This window comes from Nyctibius grandis, chromosome 17, assembly GCF_013368605.1.
Source record: "Nyctibius grandis isolate bNycGra1 chromosome 17, bNycGra1.pri, whole genome shotgun sequence".
Taxonomy (NCBI): domain Eukaryota; kingdom Metazoa; phylum Chordata; class Aves; order Nyctibiiformes; family Nyctibiidae; genus Nyctibius; species Nyctibius grandis.
This window is the reverse complement of record NC_090674.1, coordinates 3,177,383-3,194,910: the sequence shown is the minus strand read 5'-3', so window position 1 is coordinate 3,194,910 and position 17,528 is coordinate 3,177,383. Positions and strand designations below refer to the sequence as shown.

Below are 17,528 nucleotides of genomic sequence, written 5' to 3'. Positions count from 1 at the left end.
AGTTTAACTTTGCTCCATATTGGGGGGAAAAAAAAGCTCACAAATCTGTAATAACGTTTGTTGAAAGTACATACTGGTATTCCAATTATTTTTTGAACCATCTATTTCAATATATTTTATTCTCCCACTTTATAGAGAAGTGATATGTAAGGAAAATTCTGATCTTGCTAATCTGTGATGATTTTTGGAGTGAAAGCTTGACATGAAATTGGATGGTTTTCAATACATTAAACATTCAGCATTCAGTCAGCATACTCATAAATCAGGTCAAGATTTAGAAAATCCCATTTTGCATTTTTTAATTGCACAAGTGGACTATTCTTGTAGTTTAATAGGAATATTTAAAATCCAATATTCTGTTTAATTTCTTGTCCATTGCAGGAATATGAAAACCAAAGAAAGGCATTAAGAAAGATTGTTTGTTTAATGTTTTGTAAAGTTATATTTCATGATTTAAAGTGACCAATTTATAGTAACCAGACTTTTTAAATAAAGTTAGGGTGAAGAAACTGGAAGTTAAGCTGCAAGTGACTGACAGTGTAGGAGAAGTATAATGTAGAAGAGGAGATTTCGGATGTGTGGTCTCAAGGGCAAGTTACTACACTAAAGCATTTAAATATTGTCTGTGGTATTAATTTTTATTATCCTATACCATAGAAACTACGGGGAAAAATCATACCTTGGAAAAAATTGTGCTGTTTTCTGCTTTCTTTACAAAATACGTTGCTTATATGTCTGCTTTTTATTTAAAAGTTAGGTTTTGTCTCTCCTTCTGTATCAGAGATAATGTTCTTATAAGGTCAGTGTCAGTCTTAGATTCACATAACACCTTACTGACGACTGAGACGAAAGAAAGCATGTAATAAATAACACCTTCAACGTCCTTCTCTTTTTGCATATAATGGGTTAAGGTGTATACACCGTCTTTTCAAAACTGTTGTAAATTTACCAGCCCAGGTATGTACACATAGTTCCTTCCTGATCATAGAATCATAATTCATAAATTTAGAGGAATTCCATTTGGTAATAAATAAACAGCACAGTTTTTATTTACCCCCAAAAGAGCATTAGAGTGGCTTGTGTGTCATTTTGTCCTGCTTTACCTCAAAGCATTTAGAATGTTGTCGTAGCTATTTATTTTTTTTCCCAAGGTTTTCTTCAGCTTTTTGTGAGTTTCTAATTTGTAAGTTAAACAGGCTGATTTCCAAGCTTCATTGCCAAGATAAGCAAAGTCCAAATTTGCTTGGTGTAAACGAACCTCAAAACTGCACAGAGCTTTAACTTCCCTGTTCTCGGCTGTAAATGAATAGCATAGAATTTTTAAGTGAGCACAAGCAAATATTTTTTTCTTCCATCTTCTCTTCATCTTTAACTGAAGGACTGAGGATATTTGTAGGCTGCTTTGCGTATGCTTTCCCCAGGATGGAGATGTGAGAGTTGTGATGTTTCATTGAAACAGCTTAAACTCATTACGGGGTTTCAGAAGCTCTCCCTGCCTCTCCTAGTGAAATGAGCTAGTTGAATAGTGGGGTTCTGTGCATGGTACAGGACTGTGTAATTCTGGAAGAAGTAAAATTGCAGTGAAAACTCAGCTTCAAAAAGTCTTCTAAGTAAGCTTGGCTGTGAAACTGTCCTTGATTAAGGTGAAATTAATTTGTTATGGGAGAATGTTTTGTCAAACAGGTTTATAATAACTCAGGAACCTCTGTGGCACATAGGAACACAATGTGACAGGGTTATGCAGTGTGAAAAATGCACACAAGTACTAATGCCACAGCTGTCCACTGTGGTGACGTTTGGGGAGGTGAGGCCACATCCAGGTGCAGAAGCACAGCGTCACAGTAAAATGCAGTTTCTGTGGTGAAAAATAAGTGCTCTGATAAGGTCAGACAGGCAAATGCCTATCTCAGTCTGTTCAAGACACATCGCAGTGCTTGTACGTGTACAATGAATAGAATTTTAGACAATCTGTGCTAGAATTTCTTAGGGTATAACTTGTTAGGATATTACTCTTGAAAATAACAAATTTTGAAATTACTTTAAACCTTTTGAACAGAAAATATTCAAATTAAGGAATGCTAAATGTTGCAGTCAAAACATAAAGCACCAAAAGGCATGTGGGAGTTATTAACCTAATGAGCTGTTCCAAAACTCATAACTTTTTTAACCAAGCTATCCCAACCTGTCACTACTACACAAATAATCTGTAGGTAATAGCTTGAAGGAGATTGGTTTGTGGAGGGTGTCATCAGTAAGAGGTGGCCGTGTGTTCTGTAGTGTCAGAGCAGCGGTGGAAGTGGCACTTGGTCAGCGTGGTCCTTTTCTTCCTCGTGTAGCTAGTGAGGGAGCTGTTGTAATTGCCTGGTTTTGAAGATGGTGCTGTATCTCATTTTAGGTTAGAGGGCTTAATTTAGATTCTGGAGTAGTAACACTGAATTCATCAAGTCGAATGTTAGTTCCAGCCATGCAGCTAACAAATTACATGCTCCGTATCATCCTGGGTTTGCATTGCTTACAATTTTTGCCAGCTCTTTTCTCTGAGTTTGTATATTGTTTAGATGATAAGTTGTTTGCATCAGACAACTCTCCTGCATTCCTTGCCGCTAAACAGCTGCGAAATGGGACCATGCAAATCGGTTTACCACTATTTATCCTATCAGGCCTCCAGAACTGCTAAGGAAGCCAAACCGTAGGCTTTGCTTATATTATAACTTAAACAACATAGTTGTTTGGATCTTGCATCTCTTGTTGTTCCAGTGTCTGGGGATATAAAGGTAACTGTCATTTTATCAAGTGCTTTAGAAGAAACAAATGTTACTATTGTTCTTGATACCAAAATTCCCTTTGGCTTCAGACTTGAAATAATAGTGTAAGGATCCCCTTTGCTCTAACGTAGTGTCTCTAAAAATAGTATCTGATCTCCACAAGCCCAATGTTCATTAAGCCCTGGAAAAGGGGGCTTGTCGTTAAGGTAAAAGAAGGCATATAAGTTGATTTTTCTTGGGTTTAGATAGAATGCTTTGGCAAATGGAAAGATAATTATGAAGATTTAAAAATTAGGTACAAATACATCTTTAGTCTGCAAACTTTAGGGACTTAAGAGTTTGAGTCTGGTAATGTTATAAGGAGCATGTGAAACAACCAGAGAAACTAATATTGATCAGTTTGGTGACAGTGCTGGGAGTATGAGTAGTAACTGCAGTGATGCCTACTGGACTAATTTGGTCTTTCCTGTGCATTTTTTAATTGGATAAAAAAAAATTAGAAATAGTAAATTTGGAATGGCAAATAAATCTTTCATAATTGTGATTAAGCAGATCTGTTAAACATGTAGTAATTATCTCTTTTCCTCTATATTCCCTTTAACTCACTGTGACAGTCTTTACTTGTATCTTGAGATTTTATTCCAAGTTCCAACTTTAGTGGATGAGTGAAGTTTTAGTCATTTAATGCTTTGTGTGAGGGAGGTGAGTTTAGCTGGAGCAGTGCTGATAGCTCCGGGAAAGAATTAACCTGTAAATAACACTAGTAACAAACACGGGGGGTTTCACTGCGGTGAGTTCAGCCTGGGTGGGTTTACAGCGATGTCCCGATTTGAGACAAACCGACATTTGGGGTGTTCCAGCTTGAAGTTTCAAGCGTGTTTGATAATTGTGTATTATTGTGTCATTAATTAATAATAATTAAAAAGGCCGGTTTCTCGGCGGCAAGGCATCCCCGTTACAGCCGGAAAGCGGGTGGGGGGGTGCTCTGGGGTGCTGCCGGTCCGCGGAAACCGGCCCCGTTTCCGCGCGGGTTTTACTCCGGTCGCGGGAGCTCGGCGCCGCGCGCCCTCCGGCCGGCAGGGGGCGCGGGCGGCGGCGCCCTTCGCGCGCGGGGCGCCGCGGGCGGCGCGGGGGCACCGCCGCCGTCGGCGCCGCCTCGGCCGCTCCCGCGGCCCGCCGCCAACAAGCCGCCGCCTGATTGGCGCCGCGCCTCTCTCTTCTCTCCCGGCAGCCAATCGCGCCCGGCGAGGAGCTGTTGGTGTGGTACAATGGGGAGGACGACCCGGAGATAGCCGCCGCTATTGAGGAAGAGCGAGCCAGCGCCCGGAGCCGGCGGCACTCCCCGAAAGCCAAGAAAGGTAGGGCCCTCCCCGCCCGCCGCGCCGCGGCCCCGACCCTCCCTGCCGCGCCCGCACCCCGCGGCGCCCGGGCATGGCGGCGGGGGGAGGGGGGGGGGGGCGACCCGCAAACTTTTGCCGGGTGGGCGGCGGCGGCGGCGGCCGCCGTGACCTTCCCCCTCCGCCGCCCGCTCGGGAGGGGCCGGCGGGGCCGCGGGGCGGGACGTGGAAGTTGCGGTGTGTCCCGGCCCGGCTGGAAAAGTTGGCCGAGGCGGCGTGAGGCGCGCTGGGCTGTTTCCGACAACCGGGCGCTCCGCGGGGAGGGAAAATGTCTCCGTGCCGCGGTGGGCAGCGCCGGCGGCTCCGCGGGGCTGGCCGGGAGCGGGGGAGCGGCCTTCGCGCGGGGTTGTGTCCGCCTTCCCAAAACTAAACTTTTCTGTGGGTGGGGTTGGTGCTACAGATGTGTGCGGGCAGCGTTAACAAGTGTCGTGTCGCCGAGGAGCGGGTTTCTGTTACGCGCAAGGGTTATTTTTTTTTGCTGTAGTCGAGCGCTGGTGCAAATGAAAAATTAAGGCTTTGTTATTTTCTGTGGGTTTTAATTTCTTGTTATTTTTAGGGTACTGGTGGTGTTGGTTATGAAATCTTGCAGGCAGCGTGAATGACTACTTTTGGGTGACTTTGGCAGGGGAGGAAGGATGGGAGAAGAATTTCGGGGGGGGTATGCACATCAGTCTATGTAAATACGTATGTCAAATCAGACATCCATTATTTTTTCCATTATTGATAAAGTAGCAATATTTTTTAGAGTGCGTGTGCCTCCACGCATGGCCTTATGTAACTGACATTTTGACTACCGTTTTAGGCCAAAATCGCAATAGAAGCTGTCACTTACAGGGAAAAGGAAGTATTTGCAGTTGTAGCACGAGGGTATCGATTCCTCTTGTAGGTGAATATGTATATTTTGGTATTCTCTGAGGGCTGCAAATGAACCAAAGAGGGAAAGGAGGTAATATTTTAAACAGTATAATTGTCAATCTTTTTAACTTACAATTTAGGGCGTGATCTTACTTGTAGTGCAGTTGACTGTGGAACTGGCATTGGGAACAAGCTCAAATATTTAGGAGAACAGTTATTGTATAAGTTTTTTTTATTTTAGAAATTGAGGAGGGGGCTTGGGAGAAGGGAGAGGTTCAACACAATTGGTTATTCTTTTGAAGAGTAATTCGTAGGTTAAGCTAATACAAACTGAAGTTCAAGCACTGATTTTTATTTTGCTGTCTGTAAAGAAAAGCATATTTAGCACGTATATAAATAATGCTTGGTAAATTAGAGGCTGTATTATGCTTTTTCCTAAATGTGCATTATCTTAGCAAATAGAATTTGTGTGCCTGTGATTTACCTGAAAGGCTAGAAAAACAACTTGAAAGAATTTGATTATATTATAAATCAGAAAAGCCAGACAGAATAATTTCTAAGGTAATTTTTCATGGCATAGAAGTTTTATTTGCATTCATGAAGTTATAGATAAAAATATCAGTAAACTAATTGGGTGGTTCCTGGGTTTTGGTTTTGTGCTATTTTGTAGGTTTAAAGTTTTAACTGCTATGGTTTTACAGATTTCAGACTGTCATAATTAGGAACAATAGATCTTTTCCCTCATTTTATAAACACGAGCTACTTACCAAGGCTCACAAATATTGGGGGGGGAAACACAACCAAAACCCACCCCAAACACAATGTAGATAAAGCATTTGAGAATAATCAAGAATAATTACCTATGGAGTTATACTCTTGTATCATGAAGCAGAAAGACCAAATTCTTACTATTTAGTTGCTTTGAATTGTTGTGATTAAAGTTGCAGCATCCCTGCTGTAAAAGATAAGACAATTCATAGTATATGCTTTATTCTTTTCTACTACATGTATATTTTGAAATTGTACAGTTCTGGTTTTAGTAGGTTCCATTGAAATTATTTTTACTTCTCTACATTTATTCTCAGTGATTATAGTATTTGTAGTAACATCTGCTAATATTTGCAATTCACAGCGATTTTTTTATAAGAAACATAATATTTTTCTGCTGATTTGATAGCAATAGCTGCAGTTAGGATTCCAAAATGGTTTCTACTGATAACCCTTCTTTTGCAGATTCAGCAGTATCTCTTGGATATGGAAGTTTCTTAGCCCTGAGGTTAGGTTTTATGGGAAAATAAAGGAAATTGTGATGAGCAGGGTTAAAAAGTAATTTAAAAAAAAATCTAACTATATGATAAAAAGGGGAAGGGAGGAGAAAGATATTGTGACTTAACTTTATGCATGTGAAAAACTAGGAGTCAGTACATAGTAATGTTTTAGGTTAAATACCTATTTAAGAAACTTGCTAGAGAGTAGCTCCTCCAGAGGGGTGTGAAATTTCAATTTATTAGCTGCCTAAACAGATCAACTAATTCTTTTTTTTATAAACTTGATTTTGGCCTGTGTTGCAGGTTGTCGTCTTACACATTGAGGAGAAAATAGAACTAAACAAGAACTGCCAAGTTTAAACAACTGTGAATGAGTGTGTCCTTTAGAAACACATTTTCCAGAAAAGGAAACTGACAGTTTAATAGCTTAGAAATGACTAGACAAGACCTTATTTGAGAAGTGTATTATAAGTTAGTTATTCAAAACGTGCAGTTATTAAATAGCTCATAATTATTCTGTGTTCAGTAAAACAAGTATCCTTTTGAATTTTTAATGCATCTTAAGCCTTGTCCTTGGACAGTTAAGATATCTAACATTCGACAGATGGTCTGGTTTCTGCAGTTTTTTTAATGAACTCTGATTATATCAGAAAAGGTGACCTTTTCACAGGTATTAAAAATGTGATGTGTTTTGCCCAGTCAAAGCATTCATTATTGTAAAACTTTTCATATTGCAGTAGGAATACTCGTTGTTTCTGAATAAGTCCTCACACGCTGTCAGTTCAGACTGCCTTACCATAAGAGGTAGGCCTTACTAAATTTGTAAAGTTGAGATGACATTTAAGAATGAACAGCTGACCAAGTCTAGGGTCGACACAAAGTACAGATTGAACGGTTTTCCTTGACCTTGATCTGACCTCTGTTTGCAAGCGATTACTGACACAAGGTTCATAATCTCCTTTAGAGCGTGTTTAGGATGGCACCTGGCATTCTCCTCGATGTACCAGTCTTCTCTAACCATTTGCAGAAGGTGGCATCTTGGTTATGCCTCAGTCACGTTTCTCAAAACTCCCCTGCTCTTTACTTGCACAGCTTCTTCAGCAGTTCAATATCTTGCATCTTTTTGTTCTTGTAGTCTGCATTCAAAATACTTTACATCTCCCAGGTGTTAATGTTCAGTAGTTACTGCTTTGCTTGGTCGTAGGTTTTCATAGCTGGAGTAAATCCTTTACATCTTCCTTCTACCATGCGCAGTAGCTTCGGAGTCCTTGAGGAAAAGAGGCAGTTCTTACTAATCTATTTTTATGCATTGAAACATTGCATGTTGTTGCTAAGGTGATGAGTGCGTTTGAGATTTCGAAATAATTTAGTAGGATAAAAGGGTATTGAGGGGAGGAATACAACCCCCCTCAAAGAAAACCCAACTTGATGAACTTGGGTAGCATCAAACATTTTTATCAGAGCCAAGCCCTGTTGTTATCTTTGACAGGCTTACTGCGTGGTTAAGAGCCAGTGCATGGTCAACAACTAGCAGAAAAATGATCTAATACATTTTTTGTTACTTTTGTACTTTATGAAATTTCGTTTATTTGTTAAGCATTTATCATCTGCTTCTCCCAAGTTGTAGTTAATACGCTCCTGTTCTGCCTGCCAAGGTTGTAGGGAAATTTGTTCAAATCAAATGCATTAGCACAAGGTTTTTCATTAATTCCCTTTCTAAGGAAAAGAAGACAACAGCTTGGCTTTGACTTCACAGTTGAATTCATGTGTCCATTAGAGCAGTAGTGTGGACCTTTTTTTTCTCTTATCAGGGCATTTCTTCCTTTATTTATGACAGTATTAATATGTAGTAGTAAACATTAATATGGAAGATGAGCGTTTCCTTCAAGAACTACTCTTTTGGAGTCTCTGGCTTCAGACTCAGTCTTCCTTTCAGAAGTAACTTTTCACTAACTACATAAAAGTATTTAAAAAAAAAGTTCATACATAAAAATATCCGGTGGTTTTATCAAACTATAATCTGCTTTAAGGTGCTGAGTAGGCTCCAAAGTGTAATCAAACAAAGCTAAAATAACCTAGGCAGTTTCTGTCATGGATTATGTGGCAGATCAAAAGTCTGTTCGCAGAGGAAGAAAGATACGGATGTAACACAGGATGAAAGTTTGCTACATGCTTGTGAATAATACCTTTGAAAAAAACCTTTTTTTGGGGAGGGAGAAGAGGGCAATGTTTTACTTCTCCTGTGCTTATTTATATCTCTATGGTAGTGGTTCCATGCTGTGCTGTTCAGCTGTGTTTGTGTCTTAGCTGTGTTCCACTTATCACTTTATCTAGGCAGCAAACCCCAGTGGCATAATTCATACTATTGTCTGGACTGAATACTGCGTGTGCCTCTTTCCTATCTTCTCTCTGTACAAAGTCAGCTGTCAAGAGGGGGGCAAAAGCAGTCTGTAATTTCATTTTGCCAAAAGCACATGCTGCGTAAGGCAACTCGAGTGGGAGTCTGTCATGAAACCAAATGACCTCTTAAAAAAAAACCCAGTTGTGTGACCTCTTAAAATTGAGTCTTCTGTCGTAGTGCAGGCAAAACACCTGAATCAGGCTCACCTATATCCTGGACAGCCCCCGGTGATTATTTATTGTACTACAGTTTTAAAGTCTCAAACCGTTGCTAATAAATCTTTTAAAACTTTACTACCTTAAATGGCTCTACTGCTATGGCTCTACTGTTGCTATTTCCCATCGTTCTTAATCAGATTTCAGGGAGAGCATGAATTATAGGGTAACTCTTAGTAAATAATACTGTCCTAGAGATAGCATGAGATTAAGCTGAGTGAATTATGAACCAATTATGATCTGTTATAAATAATTATTATGCCTTGGTTTTTATCAGTCTGAATGCAAAGTGCAACTTTAGGCTTCTGCTTCACAGATTCTAAATCAGTGCTGTCATAATAAAAGTTACACTGGATTTTCTTATGTCTGTAAGCATGACTATTGCTGAAACAGGGTCAAATCGCTGCTGCAGAACAGGGGAATGTAAAGATGAAACAAGCAAATTCTGCGATAGTAGAAATCCTTGCAGGTTTTTGTTGTTAATACTTTCATGGGCATTCTCACTTAGTTCCAAATAATTAGCTGTACTTGAGAGTCACATAAATATGCATCCTGTTTACGAAAGGTAGGCCTTGGATTGCCATCTGGATGTCATCACATGGAAATCATGGCCAAATGATGCCCTGATTGTCTGATTTTTAAGTTACATGAATTTATTGGTTAGACTTGTACTTGGAATAAGTTTAAACATTTATTTCCCAACAGAAAAGAGCTTGTGAGAGCAATGATTGTGTATTAATTGGAATGTAGCTCATAGAAGGATGTTAAAGTTTGGTAAGTTGTACATTGTAGCGAGGATATAATGAAATGATATTCTTATCTAAGCTCTCTCTCCAATAGATGTAATGAAAAACTTAGGAACTGAAGGATTCAAATCTTCTTAGCCAATGACTGGGAAAAGATGAGAGAGGAAGGAGAAGGTCAACAAGATCACCTGGAACAAAACCTTAAAATGAAATTTGCTTTGATTTCCCTAAATCACACTGATTTACAAGAAGAATTACATGACTTCAGTTCAAAAACTGCATTTGGGATGTCAAGGGAACTGTGTCTCTCGTGGCAGCTTCTATCTGCTGAATATCTAATATATTTGAGGTCTTCTAACCAGCAGAAATTTTCTTTTATCCCTCATAAATGGGACTCTTTGAATAGGAGACTTGTATTACTTTAAATTCCCATCTTCACTTCTACAGCAACGCCCCCAGTTCCTATGATAGCTGCTGCTGCTCTGAGCTTTCCCAAACAGCAGAATGAAGTTGGGATGATTCATTCCAGCCTTGCTCCTGCCTACGGGTTTAAGAATAGGAGAAGATAAGCCTTCGTTTCAGAGGTAATTCAGCACTAAATTGCATTTATTGACCCCTTAAACTCCGTATTTCTAAAGATAAACTTTTGGAAATATGAGGCTGTAGCACATGCGGATATTTCCTAGGTTATATCAGTGTTTTAGCTTTAGTCAGGTTGTATCATATTTATGTGAACATTGGGAAACCTGTTTACTTATGTGCTGTAATTATAAGGTTAGGGAAGGCTGTAGGATTTGTTTCTTCTAAGCCTCAGATGTACTATTGTGTATACACTCCCTTTAAAAGTTTCCACATGTGCAGCCGGTAATGGAAATCCTCTCGGTGTGCTCTCTTGGCCACGTTGGGGCTGTCACAGCTATCAGGGTGTCACGGTATGCGTTCGTACTAGCCGTGGGATCAGACATCCTGATGTTTGGCGTACGGGGGCCCCCAGCTTTGTCTACACAAGCTCCTGACTGGTGATGCCACTAAGGAAGCAGAACTTCTTTTAAGAGTTTAGCAAAGGGTCTGAAGTCGGTCAGGAATGCAGTGTCAGGACTCAGTGCTGATTATCAGATCTTTGTTAAAACAAGTACTACAAGCACTTTGCATACTCTCTCTGTTACTTTATCTCTGTGGGTTTTTGTCCTTAACATAAAATAATAGCTTAAAATAATATGGCCTTCATGATTGTGACAAGTTGGCGTGTTTCTAGCTGCTAACTTAGTTTTGGTTAGAGCAAATGTATATTTATGTCTAACATAATAAAAATATTTTATTTGGTTATTCAGATTCCATATTTTTCTTTATGCTTTTGCTCTTTTCAACCACACTGCCTTATACTATTTTTTTTACAAGTTAAAAAAATAAAATACATCTAGACCACAGCTGCAGCATTTCCTAGCAAATTTCTAATGCTGTCTTCAGTTACATAACCCACAGTGGGAAATGAAATAAGGCACCAGACAGCTTTCCAGTCTTAATCAATTTTTTTTATTGATCAGGTTTAGCTGTGAAACAATGAGTGACCTGAAGAAAAGAAGCTTGGTATTCCACTGCTAATTTTTTTTAATTAAGCTGGTGTATTTTGAGATTATTCTCCTCCTTTCTTAGGAAAATACTTTTTTAGTTTTCCTGAAAGTAAGTTAAAAGTTACTAAGTTTCTATTGAAATATTGAAATATTACTTTTCTTGCAGAAATATTTTATTGTATTAGGATTTTCCAAAACTTCCTTAGAATGTTCCCCTCTGAAGCACAGAACTGTTAAGATGCTTCTGTGTGGAAGATGCAGAGAATGTTTGGTGATAGCTGTTTTAGGGAAGAGCTTTGAGGTAAATAGATTTGGAGATTGTGTTCAAAAATAGGAGGGGATGAATTCCTGCAGAACAGGAGAATAGGCACTTTTTTTTCCCCCGAGTGAAACAAGTGCTTTTCTTTTTTTATTCCCTCAAGTGACCTTTTCTGTGATTTAGAATTGTCCTGTAGCTTATAGCATGCAAGAGAGCAAACTCAATGAGTTACTGACTGCCTTACCTATAATAAAGTATTTGAGTTTGCTGTCTTGTTTGAATCTGGATGACTTTTATTCACATGAATAATCCTTTCTTAAATCCCTTTGTGCTGTCTCACCTTAAATTAAGGGTTTAGCAGACACTATTGCTCTTTGTATGGTTTCCTTACCCTCCTGTGCAATCTCCTACTTCATTTTTTGTTTTATAGTTGGAGACTCTGGCTTTTACAGTGGATAAAAGGTAAAGTCAATGATTGACTTTCAATGTATTCTTATCTCTAGCTTGAGTCATGTCTTAATTTAATGAAGGCTCTTAAGTTCTCCTTGTAATGAGAATCTTCCATACATCTTAATTTTTTCTGCCTTTCTCTAGATATTTTCTTTTTATGCTTCATCTTTTAAAAAACATTTGAACAATATTATTCGTATTGATTCTGTTTCATTAATGGTACTAAACTTTTTTAGTGCTTGTTTTTATTACAATTTGCCATAATTCTGCGTCAAGAGAGGCAGACTCCATTTGTGTGTGTGGCTGAGAGCAGTTTTCTTTAATTGTGAGATCTCCTTACTTTGTAAGGTAATTCGTGTTTGTAAAGTCTCTCAAGATTCTCATGTCACTGCATTATGAAACTGCAAAGTATCAAAGTAATTTTATATTTAACTACTTAACTATTTAGTACATTTTCTGAATGAACAAAAAGGAAAAACAGTTGTCAGACCAGAGTGTATTTGATTTCTTTTTAATCTATCAAACCTTCAAATTTGTTTTGTTATTCCTGCAAAAAGCCTTGACAGATTGACAGAATTACTTTGTTCTGAGGAATTCTCACTGGCCTACACTCACTGTGTCAAGTTCCTCAAGGAAATGTTATAGCAGTCTAAGTTTTTGCTTGGGTTTAACAGTTATTGAAATAAGACTCACTGGTATTTCAACATTTGCAGCTAAGAAATTAGATAATGTCTGATCATCAGATTCACTAGCAAATATTTACGTACCTTTTATAAACCTTTTCCCCTGGACTAAGCAAGCACAATATTTATTTGGATCATCAGCACATGTAAGTTATTTAAGATGAAACCTTCAGAAGCACTTACGAGCTTACCAGGGTTGCTGTTAAGAGTTAATTTTGTTGTCACACTCTGCAAGAGCATTTAATCGGCTATGATTAATGCTTTAGAACTTCAAAGAGACAGTATTATTAATGCAATGATTGACATAAAGTTACTCTAGTGAGAATATTGTAATAGCTGAAAATCTATCATCTTGATTGTTATTACTGCAAAATGCCACGGAAATGGGTAGTCAGCTGTACATCTATTCTAGCTTGCATTGGGACCCAGATGCATCGCTCGGGTCTAGTCAAATACAAATCTTGTTTTATTTGGCAGTCCATAAGAAACAATTTGATTGTTGAATGGGAAAGATCTAGTGTTTCTGAAAGTGACTTGATTCGTACAAATCTTGGTAAGTTTTCTCATGCATCACCATTATTCAGAACCAAGTCCAATGCAAACTTCTTGAGTTGCTGCCAGTGAAATTGGAAACTAAGTGCCTAGGTAGTAAGCTCTGGTGTAAAGCTCCTCAACTGCAATGATAGCTGACCTCTCTTCAGCAGTAAGTTTGTATGAGAATGTTAAAATGCACACCTTTGCCATAGAGTCACGCTCTTAAAAGGAAACGTGTGTGATGTTGCTGCCAAATACTAGAGCTGTCTTGGGCTTTTACCAAGGAGTAAGTCATACTAAGTTTCAGTGAGTTGAGTAAAAAATTGACTTTCCTGCAACGTGTTCTATTTCAAGTTGCAGGTAAAGAGCAAAGAGTCCAGTGTTTCAGATCTTACGGACCCTTGTCAGGGATTGCAAAAGCAAAGTGGACTTTGTGTTGGAGTGGACTTGCATGAAACTTCGCTCATAGCTCCCAAATCCTTAACTGTTAAGTGTCAGCCTCCAGCCTCTCCACTCTCGTATACCAGAGCTATGTTTTTTTCTGGTTCCTTGCCTGCAAATGAAAATGTCCAAGTTACTTTTCAGTGATGTTTTATTTTTGTATTCTGTTCTAGTTGACATTTTATGCTATGAAAAGATGTGTGCAAAAAACTTCTACAACTTGAAAGTCTAATTCGATCTAAACAGGTTAATCTTGAATGTAGCAGTTAACTGAGCAGAAGTCAAATACATCTGTGCTCTGACCAGGATTTGTTTTCACTTTATTTGAAAAATGGAGGAAGTTGCCATTCCCTGTAGTGCTTTATGAGCCTATTGACCTTTCTTGATTTCATAAATTAAGCATATACTAGTTTGCTGTCGTCTGGTTTGGGGCAAACTATAAATTTAGTAACTTCTGTTGTCGGCTCTGTTAACAGGAGCGCCAACTGTTGCTGTTGTCCTCTCTTCTACATCTCGAGAAATGCACTGATTGGGCAACTGGAGCATTACAGTTAGAGTTCCGTTGTAAATATAATTCAGTATATCGTCTGTTATCAGAGAAGTCTGACAAGCATTTCTCTAAGAAGATACTAGTGGGCTGCAGCTGAAGTGAATGAAGCACTTGGTTTCGCAGAGAAAGCTAAGCAAATCTTTCACAATTTCTCAGGAGATAAAAATGATTCAGGGACTATATTGTACATTAAAATCATGAGTTTATGTAATGTTTACCCCCCTCCTTTATCTACTTTTATATATTAGAAAGGACCTGCAGTGCTATTCTGCCATACGACCTTGGGTTGTCACTCTGAAGTTGGAAGGAGATGAGTCTTTCCAAAATTAACAGGTGCAGGGAAGCAAAGTTTTGATGCCTGCAAATGTGTCATGACAGTACCTGCTTATTAACAATTAAAGGTGTTTCTTGTTAGATTGGAGACCCAGTTCATAAAATGCTATAATATTTTTAATGGGGACTAACAGAAACACACTAAATATTTACTATAGTAGGTAGTTGGTAATTCCATCTTTGTCATCTCTGCTTAAGTTGTTAATAATGTTGTTTTCCTTACTTTGTACAAATATGAGTGCATGTCATTTGACATATTTGCTTTCATTTCTCTTCTTAGTGTCTGAGCAAAAGGCTCGGGGAAATTAATAATGCTATGCTTGCAGTAAATAATAAACTGTACAGAAATTAAGAAATAATAAAATTATTAATTTTAGAAATTAATAAATCATAATTCTATTAATAAAAAAACTGTACAGAAAAAAGAAATCTTGTTTAAAGCAAGCTCACATTGCATGTCAAAACTGATACCTTGGCACTTCGGAGTGCGCTGGTGAAAGGAGGGCAATAAAGGAGTGTGTGCTATGGGAGATACTGCTGAATATGTTTTCCAAAGTAATTTTCCCTTTTTGAAATGCAAGATATGAATCTATTGCAAATCTATTGGAATGCTGCTGATAACATTAAAAAAAGATTTTCTTCAATAAAAATGTGTGCTGTATGTGTGTTTTCCCTATTGAATCCCCCAAAGTCAAGATTACCTCTGCAAGTTGTACTGAAGAAAAAGAAGAGAAATAAGAAGGTTAAAGGAAAGAAAACTGGAAATGTGTGCCTAGGAGGGGAATGAAATGCATTGTAAAACAGAAGGAGGTGATTTTACTGAGAATACTTCAGTATTTTGCTGGAGAAAAATGTCTCACAAATGACATCTTGAAGGTATGGTAACCAAAAGGATTTAGTTGGGTAAAAATGAATAACAGAGGACAAATTTGAGTCAGTGTGAATAAAAAATGGTGTGACCTTGTAGCAGTTCTGAGGGGTTTAGTTTTATCCATGGGAGATTTAATCTGGTGGTAGCAGCACTGTCCGGATCCTACATCTGTGAGAGGCTTTGCTCTTGTTTCCCCAGTGTTGGAGACTCCTGTTACAGTAATCCCAGTGCTCTGGTCAGATACAAAGGCAGCCCTGTTTCCTGGGAATTGTAGCCCTTGTGCAGCTGCACTCTCCAAGTAAAGCCATAGCCCATGTCTGGACAAACGTTTGGATAAACTGCATTTTTGGTCTTCCGTGCAATTGCAGGTTTTCAGTAACCTTTCGAGAGTTCTGTTTGGTGTGGTGGAGCAAAATCGCTCTTGATAGCAGAACACTGCCTTTATCAGCAGTGTAGGAAGGGCATTAGCTTTGGGGTCTGCATGTGGACTCAGCAGTCCTTCTTTTTATTTTTTTAAAAATGTCACTTATTGGTATGACCACTACTGAATATGAACATGCCTGCTTTGTCAAACAGCAGAACAAAATGGCAGGTAAAGTCCTTAGTAGTTATCTTTGAAGATAACTTAGCTAAAAAAAACCAGATATTTTTGATCTAACCCTCTCAAATGTTTGGTGATCCAAATAGGACCATGAAAAATATTTGGGTTATTTATTACAGATAAAGGCAGACTTATCTAACAGTAATAGTTTTAAACTTTGTCGTACAAGTAGTCATGTGAGGTCTTTTATTTGCATTATCTTGCAAATGATGCTGTCAAAATGCATGTTTCTTAATTAGCTTCATTTCAGGGTCAGAAAAACATTTTGGGCAGAGCTATAGTGAATGTAGAAGCAATATTTTCTGGATTCAGGTAAAAGCCTATATTAGTTGAAGTGGAGATTTAGGTTTTGACTGATTTTTTTATAGTTAAATACAAAATTTGGATGCTCTATTTTTAATGGAATTGTACATAAAAACTGGCTAAATGTAGAGAACACCAGTTATTTCTGGAAAAATCTGTGGCAGCTGTCATTTCTTTTGCTGCTTCTTTTCTAATACTTAGCAAAATAAAAGCTAGTGGAATATAACTACAGAGAGGAATGTTTATCATATTTTCTGTAATGGGTTGGCTGTGTCAATGGTAGCTGTGGTTAGCTATCAAGTGACTGGCTAGGAATTTGTGGTGAATGGTGGGACGGTGTGTGATTAGGGAGGGTAGGAGGTAGAAGTACACAACTACGTTGAGTGAGTGAGGAATTCTAGAGCAAGTCTGATTGCATATTTGTGTGCTCTGTATCTGCTATTTTAGTTTTAGGAATACTGGCGTAGAGGCAGAAATAACATTTTTAAGTCTTGCTAAGATAAAAGCTCTGTGTTTAATTATTTACACTTAATTGTTTCAGCACAGCTCTTGTGTGGGTTAAAATTGCGTAGAGTTAAACCCTGTGGATGTTTGTTTGCCATACTTTGTAATTGTTAGGTGACATTCTGTGCTACTTAAGTCATTACGGATGAGTAAGCTTTGTACTCTGTAAACTTAAGACTTCCTCTGATTTATACTAAGGTTAGTCAGAAGGCACAACGTTAAGGATTTGAATGAGATGCTGCAAATGTGGGTGCCATACTATTGCAAACAGATAATAGAAACTACTTTTTGCCCCTCTTTCTGTTACAGAGGGTGATGGTACATAATTGATTTTACAAAACATGAAGTGTATGAAGAATACTGGAGACAATTCCTATTTCAATTTTTGTGGACTGGTGTAATACCACACATTTAAGATAGGCTTCCCACTTGTAGGACTTTTCAGCCTAAATGGTTATTTTTATTATTTGTTTATCTGAATTTTGTGAATAGCTTCAGCTAAGCTTTTCTGGGCTCATGAAGAACTCGGTATAATGGCAATATATTCCGTTTTGCTTCTTGCAGACCGTTGCATCATTTCTTTATGTTGGCACAGCATACCCTATGATGCCATGCTAACATTTCTTGTACTGATTATTACATAATTTAAGAAGTTAGTGGTGAGGTACAGTAACATAATTTTCAGTGCTATCATTAAAGTGGAGGCTTTGCCAAACATTTGCAGAAATTGGTGTTTTAAATAGCCCCGCTCAGAATTTTCTTACACTTTCCATGGCAACAA

At 38.4% G+C, this 17,528-nt stretch overlaps 1 protein-coding gene across 4 annotated transcripts in view; it reads left to right on the top strand.

The window, feature by feature from the left end:
• The window catches only part of PRDM2 (PR/SET domain 2), a 69,858-nt gene that overhangs the window by 22,869 nt on the left and 29,461 nt on the right, over positions 1–17,528 (top strand). For all 4 annotated transcript variants that reach the window (XM_068414315.1, XM_068414313.1, XM_068414314.1 and 1 more), the window contains exon 6: positions 3,997–4,123. In XM_068414315.1, coding sequence (XP_068270416.1) covers positions 3,997–4,123 — 127 coding nt within the window. The remainder of the gene's footprint in view (positions 1–3,996; positions 4,124–17,528) is intronic.